Source organism: Halyomorpha halys, unplaced genomic scaffold, assembly GCF_000696795.3.
Source record: "Halyomorpha halys isolate HHAL.00 unplaced genomic scaffold, Hhal_1.1 Scaffold603.1, whole genome shotgun sequence".
Classification (NCBI taxonomy): domain Eukaryota; kingdom Metazoa; phylum Arthropoda; class Insecta; order Hemiptera; family Pentatomidae; genus Halyomorpha; species Halyomorpha halys.
In genome coordinates this window covers 291,029-316,495 of record NW_027104911.1, presented here as the reverse complement: position 1 = coordinate 316,495, position 25,467 = coordinate 291,029, and the positions used below count along the sequence as shown (strand labels likewise).

The 25,467-nt window shown below is 27.4% G+C and overlaps 2 protein-coding genes across 3 annotated transcripts in view; one reads left to right on the top strand and one right to left on the bottom strand.

Annotated features, from left to right (window-relative positions):
* The window catches only part of cv-c (crossveinless c), a 713,946-nt gene extending 703,886 nt beyond the window's left edge, over window positions 1-10,060 (top strand). For both annotated transcript variants that reach the window (XM_067046074.1, XM_067046069.1), the window contains exons 20-24: window positions 242-393; window positions 2,124-2,261; window positions 3,204-3,344; window positions 3,860-4,039; window positions 5,224-10,060. In XM_067046074.1, the coding sequence (XP_066902175.1) occupies window positions 242-393; window positions 2,124-2,261; window positions 3,204-3,344; window positions 3,860-4,039; window positions 5,224-5,338 (726 nt within the window). In that variant the 3' untranslated portion in view covers window positions 5,339-10,060. The remainder of the gene's footprint in view (window positions 1-241; window positions 394-2,123; window positions 2,262-3,203; window positions 3,345-3,859; window positions 4,040-5,223) is intronic.
* A 752-nt stretch (window positions 10,061-10,812) lies between these two features.
* Window positions 10,813-25,467, bottom strand: part of Sobp (Sine oculis-binding protein) — an 84,226-nt gene continuing 69,571 nt past the window's right edge. The window contains exons 3-6 of the mRNA XM_067046063.1: window positions 15,097-15,325; window positions 12,924-13,137; window positions 11,987-12,100; window positions 10,813-11,851 (exon numbers count right to left, since the gene is read on the bottom strand). Coding sequence (XP_066902164.1) covers window positions 11,567-11,851; window positions 11,987-12,100; window positions 12,924-13,137; window positions 15,097-15,325 — 842 coding nt within the window. The 3' untranslated portion in view covers window positions 10,813-11,566. The remainder of the gene's footprint in view (window positions 11,852-11,986; window positions 12,101-12,923; window positions 13,138-15,096; window positions 15,326-25,467) is intronic.

Here is a 25,467-nt window from a genome sequence, read left to right as displayed (position 1 = left end):
CCTTGATTCAACATACCGCCATCTTGGTTTTTTGTATCACGAAGTTATTATAAACAATGAAACTTGGTTAGTTTGCTTTTTGGATAAACAAAACAAATGAATATTAAAATGATACATAAAATAAAACATATTAAAACCGTTTATACATCAAAATATACTATTTACTAAAAAAGAGCATATTACAATATATTATTTACAACTTGTTTTTACAATGAAACTACAAATGAAGTATGTGCCTTAGGTCTGTGATGAATTACTGGCACAATGCCATTTCTCATATATGGAGCAGAGTGTCCCTGTTGCTTTAGAAGAACTGGGTTCAGAGCTGGCCCAGGACTGGCGTGGCTACATGTACGCGTGCACTACTGCTCTCCTTAAGGAGGCCAGAGAAAAGTAAGTAATAATGAGAAAACATTTGAGTTCTACCCTAACAATTATGTTACACTATAAGAGATTAAAATTTCTAGAATTTGAACAAAAATCTGACTGTACTCAAAATAATATTCTATTCTTTTATATCATTACTATAATTTATTATTATAATGATATAATAATTACTTGATAACTCCATTTAATCACACAGGCATTAAACAAATTCTATTTCTTGGGTTTACATGTATAGGGTGTACGGTTCCAATCTTTTTGAGCTATCTTGAAGTTCTGACAGTTTCTCATACGTTTTGCCATCATATCTGCAGCTTGCTTTGTTGGATTGAGTTCTTTACTTCATGGTAAACAGCTCCTAATTTCATTTCCAATAAAGAACTCAGACATTACTTGAGTAGTGTGAGGCATCATATTATTGTGGAGGAGCACAAAATTTACATGCCTCAGTTCAAATTATATCCAACACCATCCAGAAAATCTCACCTAGTCTTCTCACTCTCTCTTCTCCATGAGGTATACTCAGAGTGAATCTTGACTCATCTCTGATTAATATACAGGACCAGTCTTCATTTTTTCAATCAATGTGTTTAAAGGCAAACTGAAGTCTTTGAACTTTATGTTCCCTGATAAAAAGTTGACATATTGCTGTACTTCTGAAATCTCTTTGTAACCATCATCACAGAAATCCAGATACCTTATACTTTTTCAGTTAAATTTCTTAATTCACTAGCCATTGTGAACCAGTTTCTTAGAATAAGTCAATCAGTTGTCATGGCCAACCTGACATGGTCTCCGTGTGTGGTTGTCGGTCACTCAATTATATTTTATTCTGCTGGAGGCCACTGACTAGTTAATTCCAATGTGTCTTTCTTCATACAATGTAATCAAGTGAATCACAATTGCCTCAGATAATTTTTTCAAAATGTTTTGTCTATTCAATTTGAAACAATAAACGCTACTTTTTAAAAAAATTCATTAGCTAATTAAAAGTATAAATGAAAGAGAATGAATCATCCTATGAAAAACATGAAATGAACTAAGGATATAAATAGTGTCTGACACTAAAATAAAAAATTATTCATTCTTGTTTACAATATTAAACAGGTTCCTTGTATACAAAACAAGTTCCAGTGGCTGGAACTTCAAAACTCACTTATATAGAATGCTATAAGTTAGTATTGACCTGACATCCACTGTAAAGGATTTATTCGAGGGTTTGTTTATACCTTTTTGTGTGAGCAGAAGTTTACTGCTGTGAATTAATTAAAGCTGTAATAATAATAGTATAAGTAGGAATTTTGAATTCCTCATCAGAGTTTGTTTTGTACATTAGTGCCTTAGCCAATTCATCATACCTTACTTATCTATAAACAAATATGTTTATTTGTATGGGTCTGATGCATAATTTTAGAGATAAATTAAAGTGATACAATACTTTAAGATCTGAGTTCTTTAATTTTATAACCGATGGCATAGAAATTTATTGGGAAGCTAAACAGGTTTTTGTGAATGATTTCTAAGGGAAAAATTAATTTTGGCACCATTGCTATTTAAAAAACATTAAAAACTGAGGCAACAAATTGTTTGATATAATAAAAAATATGGCTGTTGTTCTTATTCCTATTGAACTGACAAAATCATAATTCTATTATATTTTTAAATATTTCATCCAAGATAATTGGAACATATTTCATTTTATCTTTAAGCATATATTGAATGGTTTAAATTACTTTCAGGACTCGTGGCTGGATAACTGTGGCTACTGGTCAGGAGGGTGTCGAAATGTGGTACAAAAAAGTAGGAGACGGTCATCCTCTGAGGTTATGGCGAGTTGTTACTGAGGTTGAAGCTCCTCCAACAGAATTACTCCACCGGTAATGTTATTTTTAATCTTAAATATGTTTCTTAAAATATTTTGATTTCAGGAGTTCATAAATAATGCAATTGATATATATTTTTTTATTTTACTTCCCACCATTTTTGCTTCAATTTTCCCTGAAGAAGGCCTACAATAGGGGCCATAACATTAGCATACATTAAATAGTTTTACTATTCATTTTGCTAATCTTGACAGCCACCCTGACCATACCCTTTTGATGAGATTAGAATGACTTGCACAACTTTTGTTCGTAATTGCTCCTTTATCTCCTCCATATTAATTAGTCCTACTTTTTTTTTATATTATGTAATATTTAGTTTTTAATATATACTGTTAAAGTTATCATTACTTTTTAATAAGACAGCAACTTGAATGTAATTTTCTATGAAAGTCAGTGTGTTTCATTATTTTCTAAATACATACAAAAACACTATTTGAGGACAATGAGAGGTTTTCTGATAACAGAAGAAAACCAAATCAGTTTATTTGTTAAAGAAAATTTTTAAACAAAAAATTTCCAATTGTAAGTGATCATCAGCAAAAGATAAAAAGAAAAGAAAGCTGATAATTATCTTAAGAGAAGTAATACTGTTAATTTGTCTAGTAAAAAATAACATTTTATGCCATTATTACGAGGGCTGTCCAGATCCACATCAAGAGTAATTGATTTCCAGTTAGAACTTAGGTGACTAATTGTATCCACTGCCCTAAAAATTCTTTCAAAAATACCAAATAATCTTAGATCTAATGGATTTTTTCATAATTTAAGGCTTGTACATATTTCAACAGGTCTTCATGTGTAAGAACTACAACCTTCTATCATATTTATGTAATCTTAAGTTGTATTTTTGATGATTAGTAGTTCTGTTGTTATTCCTAGGATATAATACACCTATGCTTCTATAATTTTTCATAATGATATTTATTTATTTAACAGGATTCTAAGAGAAAGGGAGACTTGGGATCCTAGCCTTATCAAGTGGCGTGTTGTCGCTCGGCTTGATCCTAATGCTGAAGTCTTTCAGTTCCTTACGGCTAGTGTACCTCCTACTCCTCATAAAGATTACTGTGTTTTGAGGTAAACAAAAAAATATATTTCCTTTACTTAAATGTGTTCATGTTAGGTTAATACATTTCATTTTTTCAAAATATGCATTACTAAATTTTTCAAAGTAGTGCTCAGAAAAATTTATGTTTACTCAAACCTGAATGACAGATAGCACTTTTTATAGGAATATCCTAATTTAAAAAATAAAAATGATTATTATCACAAAAAAGTATTATCATTAAATATTGGATTCTACGATATTTTAAAAATAATTAAAAATTAATCTTCCAAATCTTCTTCTTCCTTTACAATGAGACCTTGAAAAATTTTAGTTGTTTTCCAAAAACTGATAATATTTAGTTAGAACACCCTTCTTGCAGACAATGGATAAGTATAATTCCATTTTTTAAAAGGATTATGTTTTATTTTGTTTGTGTTTAAAAGATTAACTAAGACTTTAATATATAAACAGACATAATTACTGAATAATCTAATCTTACAAAATATGTTATTATTATTGATCTATAATGAAATACTTTTTTTAGATGCTGGAGGACAGAGCTCGCAAAAGGAGCTTGTGTAATTGTTGAAACTTCTGTAGAACATCCAGAAGGTCAAGTTTTATCCGGAGGAGTACGTGGTATTGTCCTGGCTTCCAGGTACCTTATCGAGCCATGTGGCTCTGGCCGCAGTAGGGTAGTCCATCTTTCTCGTGTTGATACAAAGTATGTTTTTACAATATATTCATTTATTAAATATTTCATTCATGTACTATTCATGACAACAGTAAAATGATGAAGTGTCATTAACAAAATAATCGGAGAAACATGAACATTTTTATGTAAAACAAATGCAAGAATAATCAAAATATTAAAAAATTACTCGTAACATTATGAATTGAACCTATTGATCCAAGAATTCCGATAATTACAAGTGTTTATGTTGATATATGTGCTTAAAAGACAGAGTTTGTTTGAATGCTTTGAATTTTTGGGGCTACCTATCTGATTTGAAAAATTCCTTATGTGTTGGATAACAAGTTATTGAGGAAGGCTTTATAGCATCATGGTACAACCCACAGGGAGAGAATGGAGCAATGACTGAATAATAAAAAGCTTGCGTGAGTATGGGGTTGTAACCTTCACCATGACAATATCTATGAAGTTGACATTTTTAAGGGCAGTCCTTCTTATGCTACAGATGGGGAATAAGGTTGGGTTTGAAGAAATGAACTGAAGACACTTTCTGTCAAATCAATATATTTTTTAGTTGCTTGATCTTTTTGGTTTGCCACATTATGTTTGGGTGTTGTTCAGTGAATCAGATACATTAAATTTTACATACTCTGGACTAATGAGAACAGTTGACTTGTTTGCGATTCAACATGACCTGTAGATAACAAGTGAGGCTCAATACTTTTTCAAGGATATGGAAGAAACTGGTTTGACATGGGTTTACCAAAGCTTTTAGTTTATTCAAAAATACATTGATCAAATTACCAATTATTTTGAATTATAAACAAATGTTCAACCGTTAAAATAAATAGAAATAAATCACTAGAAAATAAATGGAATCATGGAAATATTTCTGAAGAAATGGAAGACTTTAGTTTTGTGATCACTCTTGTAAATAAATATTAAAAATAATTTTTTAGGAAAAGATGGGTTTAGTTATGAAAAATTAAGTTGCCAGTCTTTCCCTAATCTGAATCCTAATGAAAGTTGTACTATAATATAATGTTATGTAAAATGAAACTCAATTCTTAATCATTGTTCCATGTAACAGAATTATATTTTGAAATCAAACTACTTCATCATAATTGTTCTATGCCTTATATATCTACTGCCTATAAATAAACTCCTTATATATTTTATAGAGCTAACTTTAAGATTCAATTTAATGTTTTTAGAGGAAGAACTCCTGACTGGTACAACAAAACATATGGCCATATTTGTGCTCTCCACCTCTCAAAAATAAGAAACTCCTTCAAACATACAGCTGGTGGCCCTGAGAGCAAAGTATGATATAGATCGAGATCCCTCTCCATCGACGATGCCGGAGAGGTAAAGCGCATTGGCAGCGGATTGTATAATTTAACATAAATGCATTCTCAATATAGCTGAGTGCATTTGATAACAGTGTGTATTTATATTATATCGGCTTTAAAAGCCATAAGCGCCTTTTTAAAAAAAAAAATTAAAAAGGTGTGTAACATGTACCTGTAGATATTGTTAAATATGTGTATGAGTATTTTAATCTGAGAATGTAAGGATTTTTTGATTTTTAATATGAAGCATAGTATGAATTAATATTGTTGATATGTGGAATATATATTATATATATATAAATGTATTTTTGTACAGTGTAAAGTCATTTATTATATTTGAAATGAATAATTTTATTATTGTATTGAAATACCAAAATAAAAGTATTTTATTTACAAAAAAAAATGTTTAAATCATTATAGTTTTTGATAATCAATATTATTTTTTAAATTACTCTACCATAATTTAATTTGATTATTGAGCGATTAAATTTAGAAGACAGTCTAGTCATTAGTTTTCCTTACTAATTCTTTTGTTTAATTTTTTAATCATTATAATATGGCTTAAAGAAGGTTTAATTTGGTAGCTGAAATGTTCTGTTATTTTGTCTACATTAATGTCCAAAATTCTGGTATATCCATGAGGTGTATCTTTGACTACAATGAATTTTATATTACAATTTAAGATTTTAGATTAAAATTATATACTCAAAACCAGAAAATTAAGTACAATTTTACTTTTAAACTTTACCTTTTTAAAGAAAATTTACTTAAAATTTTACTTTTGATAATCATGATTTTTTGTCATGTAATTGTGATATTTTAGTAAATTACATTTAATTTTGGAAACAAAAAAACATTGTATAAATCTGTTTTCCGGTTTTTTGTTTTTTTTCTATTTACTAAACAGCAGCAACCAATAGTGTTGATAATGGCTATGCTTCAGTTACTTTTTTTAGTATTTTATATTTTCAAAACATTAATTTACAGTTTTAAAATATAAATTGTAATAGTGTCTCTCTTAATTCTGCTCCCATTATTAATCTGAATGAAATTGCTTTAAATTAATATAAATAACAAGTATTAAACTTTTAAAAAGTTGATTAAATACTACAGTTAATTCGAAGCTAATTAGTTATTTACTGTGTGACTTTTTTTCTGTAAAATGTTCTCTATAATTTGAATTTTGTTTAACTGAAACAACAAGAGTGCTAAATATTGTCAAGGATTTTTTAAATATAGTGGATCCTCATTATTACTTGGCTCTGGAAAAAATGAGATCACTAATACCATAGATGTACCCATAGTTTAGCAAAATAATTATGAAACATTTGAGAGTAGAAGCCCGATTTACATTTATTATTAAAAATGACTCAATTGATTCAAGGTTATATTTTTTTTTCAATTCACGTTTTTTTTCACTCACACTCTTTTTCTTCATCAAAAAACATAATTATTTCTTATTCTTAGTAACTCTCCCTTTCTGCAAAACTTAATTCCCCTTTCAATTAAGCTTTTTAAAACTTTGAGTTTTCTACTGCTCCAAGCCAATCATCCCTCATTTTCTGGATACTCTACAAAATCTAAATGAATCAGAAAAATGCATTTACTCCAATTTCAAATATATGTAGTACGATATCACAATATTTTAACACTAATGGACTTTAACACCAAGTGGAAGTATTCTCATATAAATTAAGTGTCTAAAGTGTCTTTATATGGTAGACTCCATAAAGAAATTAACACTTTCTTAATTCTTTTTCTTCTGCTTACCTAATGTAACATTTCATCATTAAACATCTGCGTAAATGGATCATATTAGATGTTAGATGAATTATTACAACTAGAATTGTTTTTATATTTCTTGTTCTACAGTGTTTAGTAATTATAACATATAATCAATTTATTTTAGGACTCTATATTGAAACCAGACCCAAGCCACATTATAATGTGGATTCACTGGAGTAACTTTACAACTTATGATTTCACAATATAATTATTCTTATTTTCAGTTTTTAAATTTTGTTTCATTTAAATTATGTCAGCCTTTTTAGAAATAATACAGTTTTACAGAATTTTGTAGAAATAAACTATTTTGCAGAATTCCATATTGAATATATTCAAATTCTTATAACACATAAGTTAGCAATTTAAGATTATAAAATGATGGTATTTTACTGTGTGTATAGATACATTATTTTAAAAAGGAACTAATGTCAATAATTGATCATTGGTGCTCTTATTTTCAATTCAGAAACCAATTAAACTTATATTTTTGTCCAATTAATAGAACCTCAGGGATATTGTTTATGTATATATACATAGTTTTTCATTTATATATTTTATTAGAATATCATACATAATTATAAATTTCTCACATATTGTTAAATACTTTTTTTATTCAAATTCGCAGCAGAATGTTCGAATTGTTCATTGAATTACTGTCTTCTGCATCCAGTTTCTTTCAATTCACTGTAGTCATGAGAAAGCATTTCTCTTAATGTTGGTTTGGAATCTTCAGTAACTCATAACCATTATTTATATAATTTAATCATAACCATATTTATTTCCTGTATTTAGAAAAAAAGAAGTATATTCTGTGTGTCATTGGTGTTTTATTGTTAATGGAAAGAAAATAGATATGCAAATACAGTACCCTAGATGTTCAAAAATATCAAATAGAACCATTAATATGGGATGTGAAAATGTTCATTAGTCATATTATCCTTTTGAATGTAGCTTTATCGTAAAGAATATAATAAAAGATATGTGTATGTAAGAGATGTTACTATTTTTATTGTAATTTATATGTAATATATATATTATATTGTATCTATTGGACTTGAAATGCATTTATTTTACTTCTTTTTTTATGTGTCAAAGATTGGCTAATCTTGGCAATTCTGTTTTATGACAAGTTTTTTCAGTGTGAGATTTTAATATTCTAGTTAAATACTGCCCACCAAAGTTAAGCCTAATGCGAACTGCTTAAACCAAAAATAAAATTAGTAAAGTGAAACATTTAGTTCAATGGTTGTTTCATTTTTTTTCCTACTTATATTACTTAAATCGTGACTATTTTGTCTTAATTTGAAAACTCACTAGTCATTGATTTCTTTAGATTTATTAGAAGCTAACTATAAAATCTGGCTTATCTTGATGTGTCCAAATTTCATTGCAGTTTATGGCTAATATCAATGTCACTCTTCAAAATATTTCAAACATATTTTATAAAATAATGACAAATAAATAAGAACAAATGAATTAAAATATTTCAACTATTGGAAAACTAAATTTATTTAAACATAAGTGTGTACTCCTGTAATGTAATCATTACTTTGTGTCATTATTTTCACACTAATATATGATACTAATATATTATATATACAAAAGATATTTCACATCAAATTATTCATAAAAAAATTCTTACACATATGCCTACATTTCACAATTCTGTTTTATATGAGGATCAAATACCTTTTATTTTATGACCATTTTTGAATTTTATGTATTTAGAACAATTAGTCATGGTGTTGAATAGATTGATAAATTGCCTCTGTATAGAGTTTAACTTTCATTTGATGATCAACATATCTATATTTGAAAATTATAAAGAAAATCTATGAATATAATTGTGACTTAGTGAACCCATTGGAAGAGAAACTTTCTGTACATTAACTCATACTTCAATTTTGTATTTATTTGTATGAGTAGTAATCACCCTAGATTCAACAATTTTCAGTTCTTAGTTCATAGGCTATCTATGATATATCCATTTCATATCACCCAGCTACTTTATATAGAGTTATCTCATGAGATGGTAGGGCACATCATCATATATCCCAGGTTCTTTGCATTATTATTCATAATTTATTTTAATTTTTTTTTTTTTTTTAAGTTAGCATAATGTTTTTCTTAAATTGTAAATATAAAGCGTTATATAGATTTCAAAATAACTAAACATACTGAAGATTAATTTTTCAACTCATATCAATAAAATTACAAGAAAATATGAATACAATATCATTTTATGCTTATTAACAGCTAATACTAAATAAAAATGGTTTCCTTAGTAATCATATTCTTAAAGATTGGTGATAATTTTTGTTGGGTGGCATTTTAATTTCATTTCAAATACAAACTAATAATTACTTTTTTATTTATAACATTTTTAGTCCAATTGATATATTTAAGTGTACAGATTACAATAAACTAACGTTGTGTACTATATATTTACAAATTTTAGCATTGTATAATTTCCTCTTGTAGATCATTATTAATTTAAGTTCTTTGTACCAATTAATTGAATTTTTCAACTCATTTATGGATTATTTTTTCATAAATACTACTTGCACATGTTTTATCACCTTTATTTTTTATTTCGCCCTTCTTAAAAAAAGTTTATTATTTACATAATATTATCTAAAGTTTTAACATTTTTTCTGACCAAATTCAAAACCGACAGGGACCAAGAACATTTTAAATGTTGGAAAATTCATTAATTTAATTTTTATACCTTGTCTTACGAAGAAAAAAATATTATTACATCACATCAGACAAAACATCACAAAAATTACTGTTTTTTTAGGACCAAGAGTTACCATTAATATTGGTTTTGTAAATAATTGATATTTATGAGGTTATATAAATATATAACAGTTGTTTATACCACTATTTGGAAAATATAAATGTTCATTATTTATTTATTTTTATTTTAATTAAAAAATACTTCTTATCCTGTTCCATTTCCCATCATTACTATATTGATTTAAAATTTAAGGAATAAAAGTCGTTCAATAAATAATTAAGTTCAATGTTGTATTTCTTTTAACAATTAAATTGAACAGTTAAATTGAATTAACTACATTAAAAAAAAGACTGTTTTTTTTAATAATATATATATCTATTTTATTTCTTCCAAAAATCCATCAACACAAAAAGACCCAGTGGCTGGTGTTTTTAATATGTTTATCGCAACGAATATTGTGTCAAGGATTCTGAGTTTTACAATATATTGAAGATAATTTATCAAATTATGATGTTTATCTTGCATATACTGAAGATTAATTGAAACTTTACTAGAAAATTATTTTATTTATTTTATTTTTTTTTTGTTTGACAGTCTTGAGTGTGTACCAGCAAACGTAACCTCATTTCCTTAGCTAAAGTGTACAAGGTTTTATTATGAAATTCTAAAAAACTACAGAATATGTAGTAGTGGACCATAACCTTTGGGAAACCCTGTTTGGTAGCTATATTTAAAGTAATGTGTAATAAAATTATAATTTTTTAATCAAAATTATGAATGATGTTTTTTTTTTTTCAAAAACATTGTCTGTAGAATTGGTTGGTATTTGTAAAAATTAAAAAGTATAAATTAGAGTTAACAGGTAGTCAAGAAAGCAAGAAGCTAAGGTTTATTTTTTATATTATTACAATTTAAGTGTAGTTCTCGTTTATTTTCTTCCACATAACAACTTGTAGACAGAGACATGAATAAGTTTAATATGTTAAACATACATTTAAATTTAAGAATTTGAAACACCTATTTTTACTACATTGGTACGTAAATGATCTGAAATAATTAAACTATTTTTTAAAAAGATTTTAAACAAATTTGCTGTTTATTAATTACATACATTTGTAATTGATTTTCTTTTCTTTTTTTTACAGTAACGATAAACATTATACACTTTAACTAAAAAATAAAAATATTTTATCATATAAAAATGATTAAAAAACAACAATATAGCACCTTTTAATAACCTATATAACTACAATCAATAATTTCTAGATACAAACAGTATTTACAATCTAGCACTCAATTATACAACAAAAAAGTATAAAATATATACTCAACTAAGAGCAAATTACTTTTTAAATATTTATAACAATATAATACATATTTAGTTTGTTAAATCCTATTTTTTGTCCTATGCTTAATGATTTAAGATCATTAAAATAACACTGTTGACAGTTAAAAACAAAAATTAAATTTATTTTTGTGATATATGCTAACAGAATATGAATGTGAATGTAACAGAATGTGATTAAAATTACACAGAATTAGATAAAATATTTTTCACACTTGATTTAGATTGTCCCTTGTTCACAGAAGCCTTTTTTGTTGATTTTATCGTAATATAAACTAGTTCAAGATGGCAGCAGCTATTGTTTAGAGCTATAAAATACCTTGGTGAGAAAAGTGCTAGGCATGAACTGTTTTAGGCTTCCTGGCAGCTTCGTTCTCTTGGGAGATGTCAGAGATCCTCTTTCTCTTTCTCGGTGGGGGCTGAGCTAGATGAGTAGTTTGAGACTGTTCAGTTTTTTTAGCACCCTCAAGGTCAGACATCTTGAGACCAGGTAGCGGCAAAGGAATAGGAATGGGAATAGGTATAGGGAAGAAAATTGGATAAGGGACGAGTGTTGTAGGAGGGGGTAAAAGACCTGGCAACATGGGTACAGGGCGTGCGATAGGAACTAATGCTGGAACCTATAAAAAAAAAATAGGAATCTTAGAGATATTTCATATTAATCTCCTAAACTGACACTCCTTTTTAAATTTTTATCAAAGTAGAAGATTTATTTTCAATAATAATCAATATAAAAATGAAATTTTAACAATTACTTCAGGTTTTCTTCTCCAAGGTGGAGGTAGAAGAGGAGGTGGAAGAGGATGTAAAGGAATCCTCGGAGGTGATGCTATTCTTCTTTGACGTCTTCCTTTTTTCTTCATTTCTTTCTGTTCAAATAATAAAAACTATATTTTAATCTTCAATACAACCCCACAAAGATTTTTCAAAAAAATATTTTCTAGTGCATGGTTAGCTCTGATCGAAAAATGAGTTTGCATAAGATATAGCTGTAAAATTTGACTTATAAGAATAAAATTACAATTTACAAGTAATTTTTGGAAGGTAATAGAATTGTAAGGCCTTCCAATTTTTTTTAATAAAAAAACAATCCACTGAGGCTGCAGATATAAAACCACCAAAATTAAATTCAAATGATTAATAAATAATTAATTAGGAAATTAATAAAATATAAATTAATCTCTAACTGTTATGGTCAACAAAAGTATTTATTTTAACAGAACTAAAAATAATGAATTAAATAAATGTCATATGGTTATAAAACATTTGTGAACATTTTTTGATTAAACTGAGGAGCTGAAAGGGAGAAGAGTATAGACATTTTTTAATATAGAAATATAAATCAGAAAACACCAAAAGAATAATGGCATTAGAAAGCACAATAATTTGCTAAAAATTCAATGAAACACAAACATTTTTGTCATTGTTACTCTGTCACTGCATCACAAAAACAATTTTTTTACTGATAACTTAACCAATAATAAAAAATATACAAGGTTCCAAAAAAAGTATTGTACACAAAGTTCTTTTAAATAATGGTAAAATAAAAATGAAAAACAAATAAATAAATAAAAATCAATATCTTCTACAAGAACAGTGAACTTGTGAACAACATTGAAAAAAATTATTTTTTTTTTTTACAACAGTAAACTTAAAAAAAAAAAAAGTTTGATTTTCAGAATTGATACATACTTCTTTCTTGCCCTCTAGCAATGTGAGGCTTGGTTGTGGACTGAGAGATTCCTCACTAGCAGGAGACCGACAGTCTCTCAACCAGAGGTCTGGAGTTATCAGTCCTGGCCCACTTTCAACAGCAGTGCTCTCTCGCAAGTGCGGGTGTGCTTCAAGGTGGGCCTCTGTTTCTTTGCAAAAGATATTCATTTTGTACTGGTTGAGGCATTTATCACTGCAAATAAATTAAACCAAATATTGAGGATTTAAATGATAAAAAAAAAAAATTTCAAAAGGAACTGTAAGATTTTTAAAAATATATCCAAATAAAAATGCCTCTCAAGAGGATAAAAAGAAAAAACTAAACCTTCAAATAAAAATAACATTGAGAAATGTTTAAAATCTCCTAGCTACAAGACCCTTAAGATTTTTGTGTGGAGTTAGTGCCAATTATTAGTTCTCAGTTCATTCTCACTTGATTAAAGACAGAAATAAAATAATAAATTGAATATCACCAGAAATAAACAGCGTTGATGATCAAGGAAGTTTTACACTGATAAACAAAATAGAACGAACAAACTAGACTTAAGAATAATATTGAAAATACATAATTACTAAAACTTGCTGTAGCGAATGAATTATGTTTTAAACTATTGTTATTTTTTAAAAAAGTTATTATTTGATTTCATTACAATCATGATCATTTCTCAGCTAGCTCTCAGCGTAGCGATGACTTAGCTCATATAGTATGTCAAGGAGAAGGATTGTAATTGTGTACAATTTTCAATTTGAGTTTTCAATGGAAATACAAATTTTAAGATTCCATGAGTCAAAAGTGCAAAATGTTCTACAAATGTTTGTATGTGCAAACCATAGCTCAGAGATGAAAATTTGTAACAAACTGAAATTATCTATTTAAGGTAGGTTCATGCCTAGGATATGACAGCAACATTTACTCTATAATCAACTAACCAGAAGTGCTACTTTATATAATTGACTTTACTCTGTTTACCATTTTCCCAAAACAGTACAAATAAATTGTATGTGCAATCAAGTGTACATTTATATAAACTTGGTTTTATCCTCATTGACATAGTCTAACAGGGCTTAAATGTTAAATTTGTAGAAAAGCTTTCCCTAAAGTACCTTAAATTTTGTTTATTTGAAATAATTAATCATCCTGTATTATTTTTGATGATAAAAGATTTATAACTGTAAAAGGTGAAGGATTCTGATAATTAACTAAAGAAGAAAAAAAAATATATTCATCCATCCATGGTCGTTGAAACAATAGTCATAACTTTTTGACATAATAACCCTAAAAAATATAGAAATCTTAGTTTTTATCTAACCAATTTATATTGGTTTTTATCTAACCAATCTATATTGGTTTTTATCTAACCAATCTATATTGGTCTTTTTTCTAACCAATAAATATAGTAAGGAGAAGCATTGCCGTCATGAATAATATAGAGACTGGAGTTTTAAAACACCAGCTCCAAATAGGACAATAAGTGAAAATTATGTGATACGTGTACAACACAACGTTTTTTTTCACAAATTATTATTTATATATTTATTAAATTATATTCCTATCAAGTTCTTTAATAATCTCTCAATTTGGTTATTTAATCTTCATATAATGGATGAAGAACTTTTAAATAATGTTTTAAAGGTCTCATTTCTGTGTTGAGATCTAAAAATTGCTCATTGTTCGAGAACCATTCATTCAAATTTTTATCACAGTTAATGATGCAACAATTTATTACCTAAAGTTAAAATCAGGATCTATTGATCAAATGTTGAGAGAACCTAGGCTAAGATCCACCCTTTAAATCAAGGAAATTAAAGGAAGAATAATGAATTATAAGATTTTCACATAAAAAATTTGGTAAAAATAGACTGGGATGTCAGTAAGACAAGAATTTGAACATATGAACAAATGGAATCTACAGTAATTATCTTAAAAATAGTCTTCAACAAAATTAATTATGATTCAGTTTAAAAGAAATTATGATACTTTTTTTTTCAATGTAGGTCTGTCTAATTACATTTATCTCCAGTAAAAAATGACTGATTAAAAATATGATTAATATTAAAATAAGTTTGTTCAATATATTTTTGCTTAGGAGTATATTTACAGAAATAATTTTTGCTTTAGGAGTGTCAATCATGTTTTGTTTTAAATACATACCTACAGAATTGGAGTTGATGATCACCATCTTGAAAGTCAACATAGTTGACAGTATGTCGAACATGCCTGCACCAATCACATGTCTTATTCCTTTTAAAGCTTGCTCTTCTACACTGAGTAAAACATTGTTCTGAACAGAAAACCTTGTTGCCATTCGGTGTCTTGAGGCTGAACTCTTTGGAATTTCCTATTTTCTGACACCAAGCACAGCAGAGGCAATCATTTGCAACTAGATAACACAAAATCATTTTAGTAAATAGAAATATTTATTCACTTCACACTGGTCATTACCTTATAAAATATATATATATATATATAATATATAAGCTAAGATATAATAAATTCAAAAAATATGAACTTATAAAATCAATGTAAAGAAAGATAAATCTGTTCTGCTATACTCTATGAGGGTTCCAAGGGACAGAAACTGAAAGAGGATTTTTATTTACAATGATAAGAAGAATACCCAAGACAACAACTGACAATATAAAATATTTTTAAAAAAATGATTAACAAGCCCATCATCAAAAATAGACCGATTTGTTTGCTTAGTCAGAAACATTAATTAGAAACATAAACATAAATAAAAAAAAGTAACCATTCATAAATTCAAAAAAAGTAATAAATAAACTAACCATACATAAATACAAAAAAGTAACAAATAAACTAGAAATCTATGAAGGGTCAGATTGGAACAGAGCTTGAAATGATTTAAAAGGCCTTTTTTAATAAAAATATCTTGAATTCTTTTTTACATTTTGTTAATCACTAACAGCTACTTGAAGATATTTCACATTCTTTAACATAATTTCAATGAACTAAATACAATTTTTAATCTTACAGAGGATAATTATGCATACTTTAAAGAAATAATATTAATATTTAATTATAAATATTTTAGAGCAGATTATGGAATAAATCTTTCCGTCTTGATTTATATTTATTATGATTGAATTTAGTAAACAATCATTTATATGGCTTTTTAAAGTGACTGAAGAATATAATGTGTTTTAACAACAGGAGAATTGTAGGGAAGGAAGAAAGACAAGTCAGTCCGGAATGCTGAGAATGAGCAAAGGAATCGTAGTCATTTTCTCAGAATCAGTTTGTATCAGGAGGTCATAACTTTATAGGAGCATCCCCTTCAACACTAAACATGGCGCCGCGCTAAACCCAACGTTTTCAAATGTATACTCATATCTTTAAGGATTTAACAATACTTAAGAGCTTTAACAAAGTCTGTATGTAATTTGTATATATACACTGTATTATCATATATTTGTAATCGTAACTATATATCAATAAAGAGGATTAGAAAATAAAAATAAAAAAATAAGAGCTTTAAGCACCTAAACATTGTTTCAAATTTGTGTCTCATTACTTTCTATAAACTTCTGATAGTTTAAATATTCTTGTTTTATGTTATTTTGAAAAAAGTTCCTTGACATTGAATCTAAATCTTAGATTGACCTGAGCGGTTCTTCAAATGAGATACATTTTATGTATTTTACATTTTAAGACGTCAAATATAAATATATTGTTTGTAATAGTATTTTCTTCGGAAAATAAAAATAATAAAGATGTATTTCTCTTTTCTTTCTGAAATACAAAAATTCACTTTATTTTCGTTTTTAAATAAACCAAATAAATATAAAAAAGTACTACTTGATACGTAAATAAGCTGAGTGTTTCTACCCACCAGTGGTTGTGAAAGACCCGAATAATTTGGTAGGGAAAGAGGAATATGCATTCCAAATGATATATATGATGATAAATGAGATATATCAACATCAAAGATTATCTGATATTTTTCGTTCTCCATTTGTTATTCTCTGTTTAATATGCCTCAAACATTTGTTCCTGGATTGTTTCTTCTTCAAGTATAAAAGTAAGTGAGTTCTCTAACTTGTCAAGTCAAATATCTATCTGCGACCAAGTCTTAGTTGTAATATCTGAAAATATCACTGTGGATTACTTTGCACCAGAAATTGGAGATACTATGTTCCAGTAGGCGTGCACTCCTCATATTTGGAGTTAAGCCCACATATTTCATTGTTAATTGTCTGATTTTTTAAAATTTTTGACATCCTTTTAATAGAGTAGTAATTTCAAATAAAATATATATTCAGCTAAAGACATTTGTCATAATTTGGATTTATTCTGAACTAGATTTATATTGAACAGAAATTTCTCTTATATATTGTATTATTTTACCTTACTTTTATTTAAAAGTAAAATATATATCAAATGTGAAAAAGAATATATTTTTTATTCCTACAAGTTTCTAACCACTATTAATAATTTAAGACTGTCTCTTCGGTGGAGAGTCTTAAATTGTACCACCTTATTTAAACTGATTTCTAGCTATATCGCGATTTATAGCTGGTATTTTTAATGAATTTCTGAAAGTCAATTCTTCCAATTTGGTCACAAATTTTACTCCAATTATTGATTAACAAAATTAAAACGCAGTTATCAAATCATGTAAACTAGAGACTTTTTCCTTTCAGTTGCCCTCATAGGAAGCTAAAATATAAATTTCAGATTTTTCTGACTGCTGTTTCTGACGTAGAATAGCTCAAAAATTAAAATGTATTTTAGAAAAATAATTAAAATAATTTTTTCTCAAGTATGTTAAGAAATCATCTGAACCGACGTTTCGGAAAATATTTACGAGATCACTACCAAAAAATGGTTAAATTTGTTTTATCTGGGTATATTAGCAAAAATTATACTAATTCAGTGTTGATTTCAGATAGTGAGAAATATCAACTTGTTTGAATGATAAATGATGTAATAAGATGATATAATATAAGGAAGAATATTGTTTAAGTCGGGCCCTGAAACAATTTGATTTCTAAAAATAGAGATCGGATTTTCGTAGAATTAACTTTTGTCCCCTAATTGCATTTTCGACATTGCATTTTTGTTCATCTTTAGAGTTTTATCCATAAAACCATTATATAAATTAATAAATAGTTCTGTGATTTAAAAAAAATCAAATAAAAATGTCACGAAACTAACAATTAATATTCAGCTAAATGATTCATTTTAAACGAGCTAAATTATTCCTAGTTTGTCCTAATTTAGTCCGGTAATTACCACGATCTACAGGAAATGGATATAAACTGAGATCCCTGTTTTAGGAAACTTACTGCAATACGAGTAAGTTTTAAAAGTTCAAATTAAATTCATTAAAAAAATTAATGCGTTCTAGATAATATAAGATAAGAATCGTAAGTTGGACTTGGAATTTTATTGAAACTATTAAAACCTAGAAAATCAAACTTACGTTTAAAAAAATGGTATTGATAGTTTTTGTTCCTGATTTAATTAAATCTTTTCTAATTCTTAAAATTATGATAGTATTAAATTGATTTTTACGTGACTTCATAGTAAAAACGAAAAATCATTAAATACATGCATATTACATATTCTGTTAACAAACCTAATAACAAAAAAAATTAAAAATTCGTTTTCTTGAACAAAAATTAGTAAAATTTGGCTTATTAGGGTTAGGAAACACTAAAAAGAAATCCTTTTTACTTTTTCTCCAATGTTATTGGCGAAAACCCATCTGATATAATGTTTATGACACTATGTGCATAGAAGTGGTTAACATTACTGTTGCGTTGATAGACTGTCACAGGACACCAGGCTTAGTGATAGATAAGCTAGCTAAACAATAAGCCAATCGACACTCTGGCAGTATAGAGAGGATAGGGGGAGGCTGAAGAATACTGGCGGGGCGAGGGTATCCGATGTGGAACCCGAACTGGCAATCCTACACCACCAGGTGCCAACGCCAGACCGCGTACCCTTTATACAATCCCAATCGCATAGCTTGTGCATAGGTATAGGATATAGCAAAGGGGCTCTGTTCAGCCATGTCGTCAGTTTATGCTTTAAATACAGTAAAACAAAAGATCGTTAAACAAAAGAACAATATATTTCAACTACTTATTGATAATCGACGTTTCGACACACAATGTAAATCTTCACCAGAGCTGTTTTGATGGGTGGAGAAGTACATCGAGAACGACCAACCAAAAATTATTTCAAATGAGCATATTAAAAATAAACAATTATTTATACATATTAGCATTTTGAAAAAAAAATATATATACAGTGTAATAAATATAAGCTAAGAAAAAAATCGAAAATTTTGGTATTATTTAATTATACTATAACATAGATATTTTGGTATGCTATGTTTCAGGAGAAAACATCCATCATTAAAGTTCACCAAAAATGTAGTTCAGTACCACCATTCTAAATCCGTTGGCGAGATTCAGAATTCTCAATTCCATAAGTCTTCAGATTTCTCTACTGTAACTGAAGATATCTCAAATTTTGACAAACTTTTCCGAATTCTAATGGTAACCCTCTAAGATCGCAATTAATTCCGTGACCGTACACCAAAAGAAAAATGAATACTTTCCGGAAATACTTGGAGGATTCGCAGACAATGAAATTTCAAGGTACAATCTTGGGGATTCCACAAAAGTTCCTTCATTTCATCAACTTTCCAACGAAACATCTAATTTTAAAGAGAGATTAAAGTTGCAAGTTAAAAGAAAAAAAACAGATACAACAACAAGAATAACTTTTTTTTTTAATTTTGTTATCTCATACCTATTTTTTCTTCCATAAATGTTCATAAAGTGGGATACTACTACACAATGTTATCAGTTTGGAATGTTTATGTTAAATACAAATTTGTATTTGAAGATCTTCGCCGTAGTTTTTCTATAAATACTTTAGAACTGTAGAATTTTTTTCATAAGTATTATAACATTGATGGTACTATACTTCATATTGAAAATTTAAAATGGAAATAAACAACTGTAGACAGAGAGGACAATGTAACTTAATAACAAAAAGCTGAAAAATAAAATGCATTTGATTTGTCAAAATTCATACCCCTATGCACGGGATGACTAATGGATATTCCAGCGATTAAAAATCATTTCAAATAACTAGTTTATTCTCCTGATTTCACAACTACGGCATTTAAGATAGCAAAAGAAACAAAAATAAAAGATAAATTCTACGAAGAATATAATAATATAAGATAAATCCGGAGAAGGTGGCTAAACTAAATTCGATTTCAACACTCCTGCTTCCCTGCAGATTAATTGAGAGTGTTTCATGTTCGCAGATAATTAATTATGTAATGACATCAGTTTCGTGTATAGAGCAATGTTCATTAGTAATTTAATTCTCGCTGGTGCTTGGTTAAAAAATATGTATATAAGCAAAATAAAATAAAATATAAATCAATTATCTATAAAATAAAATAAGCAGTTTTATAGGTAAAGGAAGTCATAATAGAAAAAAAAACTTTTATAATTAATTGGAATTCTCCTTTTTAAAAATATTCATGACACAATTTTAACCCAAATGACTTCATATAGTTTCGAAATTTTCTTTAAAATTTTTGGTAAAGAGCGGTTGCCAGAATGTAGATAAAATTCGATAAGGATGGGAATGAATTAGAATTAGATGAACAATTAATGATGTAACAACCGCAATATATTGTAATGAATATTTTTCATGTATGAAATAATTTCCTCCTTTCTTATATTTAAACAAATTTTTTCAACCCCCTCATTTAAACTTGTGAGATAAGGGGTTCCTGTGAAGTTTCCATTGAAGCTAAAAATACTTAGGTTTCACAAAGGTGTCACGCATTGGTAGTGATGGAGAGACCCAAGATAATTATGCCTCGACTGACACGTAAAACCACTCATCGCGTATTTCGCTTCAAATTATGCAGATCACTAAGCAAGGAATGTTCCTAGCTCCCTTCACAAGGCACTAATTATGCTTGCTGCTAGTTCTAAGATATTATAATTGTGATTAAGCTGTTATAATCAATCAATTATTAATTAAATAATAATGAAATAAAGAAAGTGAATCATACTAATTACTGAAATATATTTTGAAAACTACTGTATTATTAATTTTTGTTTAGCATCAAAAGGTATAATTATATATTTAAATATTTTTTGTTTTATAATTAATTTCTGAATCATTAAAATCAAGATTCTATTTAGAATATTAGATGAATTATATAAAGTTAAAAATTCCTAGCTATTACCCGAGCTTTAGCTTATAAATACTTTATCTTTGCCGTTGCGTTCTAATTTATATATGTTTATCGTTAGGGTAACTACATTGAATATAAGAGCTTATGTTACACATTTGAATTTCATGAGAAGGAATTTTTTTTCCTAGTATTTTATTCCTAAACGCTTTATAACAGATAATAGCCCTTAATAATTATTCTACTACGATTTATTACTTCCAAATAATTATTTATTCAAGAATTCTTTTTTATTTATTTATTCTTTCAACCTTTGGTATAATGGCTTCAAAACACTTTACGTAACAAACCTCAAATAGGCCGCCATTTCGATAGAAAAACTGTGACTTTGATGTCATATATTAGAAAAAACTAAACAGTAATCTCAGAGAGAAGCCATGGACGGCATTTTAGTTTTAATTTTTAGCCTTTGTTATAATGATTACGAAATACTGTATATTTTTCCTCCATTTTCATAAATGGCCGGCCTATGGACGAATGAAATCTCTGATCAACCCCATATCGAAATAAAAAGGTAAACGATAATAACATTTATTTTTCCTCTTTAATAGGGAAGTTAGTCTTAAAAGTGATTGGTAAATCTTAGATTTTGATGAAGATAAGGATGCAAAAAAATAAATAAAAATAATATATATCCCAGTTTTGCTTGAAATTGTGGCACATCACACTAAAAAAAAAAGTGTGCATTATCACATGGATATTTTCCAAAGATATTACCGTAGACAGGTGCTTCTTTCTCTATTGTAGGCCCTCTATATACTGTCCCAAAGCTAGTGTTGTAAGCAAGTAACTTCAGCCTACTGAACAGAATAATGTTTTTTTTTTTTTTTATTAGATGTACTATAAGTGATGCGGCGAGATGGGGGGTGCGCTGGGATCTTATGAGCTCTGGGATCCTCAGGTCGATTGTGTAAATATTGTAAACAGGAGTGTAAATGTGACTAGGATTATTTTATTTTTATCATTATTTCATTTTATTTTTTCATACACATAGTTTGATTATGTTCATTTTTGTTATCCTTCTGTTTGTATATATTTTGAGAGAGATTTTATTTATTTTTATGTACCTTTTTTTTTTTTTCATTCTCATTTTATTTTATTTTAGTAAGAATGTGATCATTCATCACTATTACCTATTGCCCAGAACGATGTGGCAGATTGTAATATCTATCAATAAATAAAGTTTTAGATACAAAAAAAAAAAAAAGATGTGCCATTATTTTAACTAAGCAGCGATATAACAATTCATTCTTGTAATCAATGATTTTCTAATTCCTTACCCAAACCTAAAACGTTATATCGACTTATATAAAAAAAAAATATATATATATATGCAGTAAAAGAGATTCCACCAATTATTGTTACTTACCGTACTCCCCTCCTACCACCATATATCAAATCCTATACACCCACGGGGCTTAGAAGAAACAAGAATCGACTCATATTCTTGATTAAAATCGTTAATCAACTAATTGTCAGCTTCAATGATGTTTTTACTTATATTTAACTCATGATCTTCATTCAAATAATAATTAATGATATTAAGAATAAGTGAATAGGATTAATTTATCATTTCATATACTAGTCAGGAGTGGCTTAGCCCAGCGAAAAAATAATTACAATTTTTGATGAAGGTAGATGGTTGAAAATGATATCTCAAATCAGTAAGGAAACTATTTATTATGTACTAGAGTTGTAGAAACAATTTATTATGTACTATGTAACTTTTTATTAAACTATTTATTATTTAACTATTTATTATATTATTTATATGAATTATGTAACTATTTATTATTATACAAAACTATTTATTACGTACCGCCCCACTTTACAGGACTTCCTTTACTTGCTACACGAGAGCCATCTTCCTTCATTAATTGCATGCAGTCAACTATTAATCTTCCGATTACCATTTTTATTAAACTAATAAAACTATTACTTCAAATTATCTTTTTTAAGTAAATTTTATCGATATTTTAATGCAAAATCTAGCATGATAGTATTGCTAATCACACCTGATATGTTCATTATACTTGAGCCTGATTTTTGTAACCTAAGCCAACTTATAAATTTTTCTAGGAACTACAGTGTTTTAAGTTCTATAATGTTAGGACACAAGCTATCTTCAACTTTTTGCCAAATAGCGGCACAGTTTCTCTTCCTAAGGGATCTATTACACTTTTAATTATCCTTATCCGAACTCTGCAATTTAAGTAATTGGAACAGTTTTAATGAACATCTGTAAGGGCTATGATATACGATATTCCTGGCTCTTCTAACACAACACTGCCTAGGAGTAACTAAGGATTTTCCTAAGGTCGAACTAAATTTTAGAGTTAAATATATTAATGTTCATTAAAAAAATATAACTTTATTTCATAATAAAATTGAGCTCACTTTTAATGAAACTGTCTTAAATTTAATTAGATTTTCATTCTCATAACATTTTCATCTCAAAAAGATACATATTTCAATTTTTTTAGAAATGTTCAACAAAGAATAGAATAAATTTACCAACAAATAAAAAATATATTGTAAGAACATTACATTTGTTAAGAATTCCACATAACATAATTCCTTCTTTTTCATTTAATTATTATATTACATATTCCTTAATGAGTTTCAAAAAGATATTTTCAATATGAAAGATATAAAATAACTAAAAATATTTTGACATACAATACATGAGATAAAATACAAAAAGTAAACTAAGGTAGGGTTAAAAAATATGTAAATATAGGTAAAAAATAAAATTATATACAAATGAACAAAAAGATGGAATAGATAAAAATATTTATAGTATAAAATAGACAATGCGTAACAACACGTAAAAATAGAAAAGTGGATATGAGAAAAAGACACACTAAAAATTAAAGAAGTAAGTTGAGAATAAATAAAGTTCGAAAAAAAATAAATAAATAAGTAATGAACAAATCAGAACCACCCACCTGTCTAGTTGGAAGATAACGAAACAGTGAATAAATCAAAACAAAGATAACTATAAGAATAATATAGTTAGGAAATATAAATATAAATTAAATAATAGAAAAAGTAAAAAATTTAAAAAAAAAAAAAATACGGATAAAAATATAGTTAGGACAATACAATGTATCATTCATAAAAAAAAAAAAAATAATAATAATAATACTGTCAGAAAATATTGTTAGGATAATACAGTGATACAATGGTATTATTATGAATTATGAATTATTATGAAGGTATTATCCTAACTATATTTTCTATCAGTATATATACATTTTTTATTTTAATGTTAGTTACGTATTCTATCATTAAATTTATATTTATTTTTCCAAAATTATATATTGATTATAGTTATCATTATTATTATATTTTATATCTTTTTCGGGAACTATTTTTTGTTCTCTTTGACCGCACCCCTGATTATTCAAATTAATATGGCCAATCATATATATATATATATATATCTTTTCTCTCTCTCTCTCTCTCTCTCTCTCTCTCTCTCTCTTAATAGTAACCCCATGAAGAGATTGTTTATTTCCTCTATACATGTTCCATGCCAAGAAAGGCATACTACATGTATATGTTTACAGTACAAAATATTTGAGTATATATAATTTGTTACATTGTTAACAAATGTACAAATTTCCTACAAGAAGAAAAAAATAATATAGATAAAAGAAGAAATATACCAAACACTAGAAAGAGGTTTTAGATTGCCCTTCTATAATTAGTCAGCTGGTCAAGGTCAATTTGTTTTATAAATTTTAGCAAGTCTTAAATTTAGTAAAAAGTATGTGTTCTGGTTCAGATCAATTCCCTTTGTTTCAGAATTACATCTTGTATTAACTGAGCTCTTTGTCGGTCATATAGTTTATATTCATAAAGTATATGTTTGAAATTGTGCACGAGTCTATCTTCATCACAATTGTCAGTCGTCATAATATTAAATCGTTCCAAGTAATATTTTTTGTTAACATGTTCTGTAAGGAATTGTGTCAATGTGTATTCTTAGTAATACAAATAATAATAAAATGTAAAATATCTCTAATAATAATAAATTGGGAAAAACAGTACAATAAAAATAAACAAAAAAAATTATATCAAATAAGGTACAGTAATATATTTACGTATACGCACACTTCGTTAAACAATCCAATAAGTAATGGATAACTGCATATAAAAAAATAGAAAATAAAAACGAACATAAATTAAGAAAATATTTTTAGACAAGGTAAACGATTCCCGAATTTTTTTTTCTTAAACCAAAAATTTATTAGGTT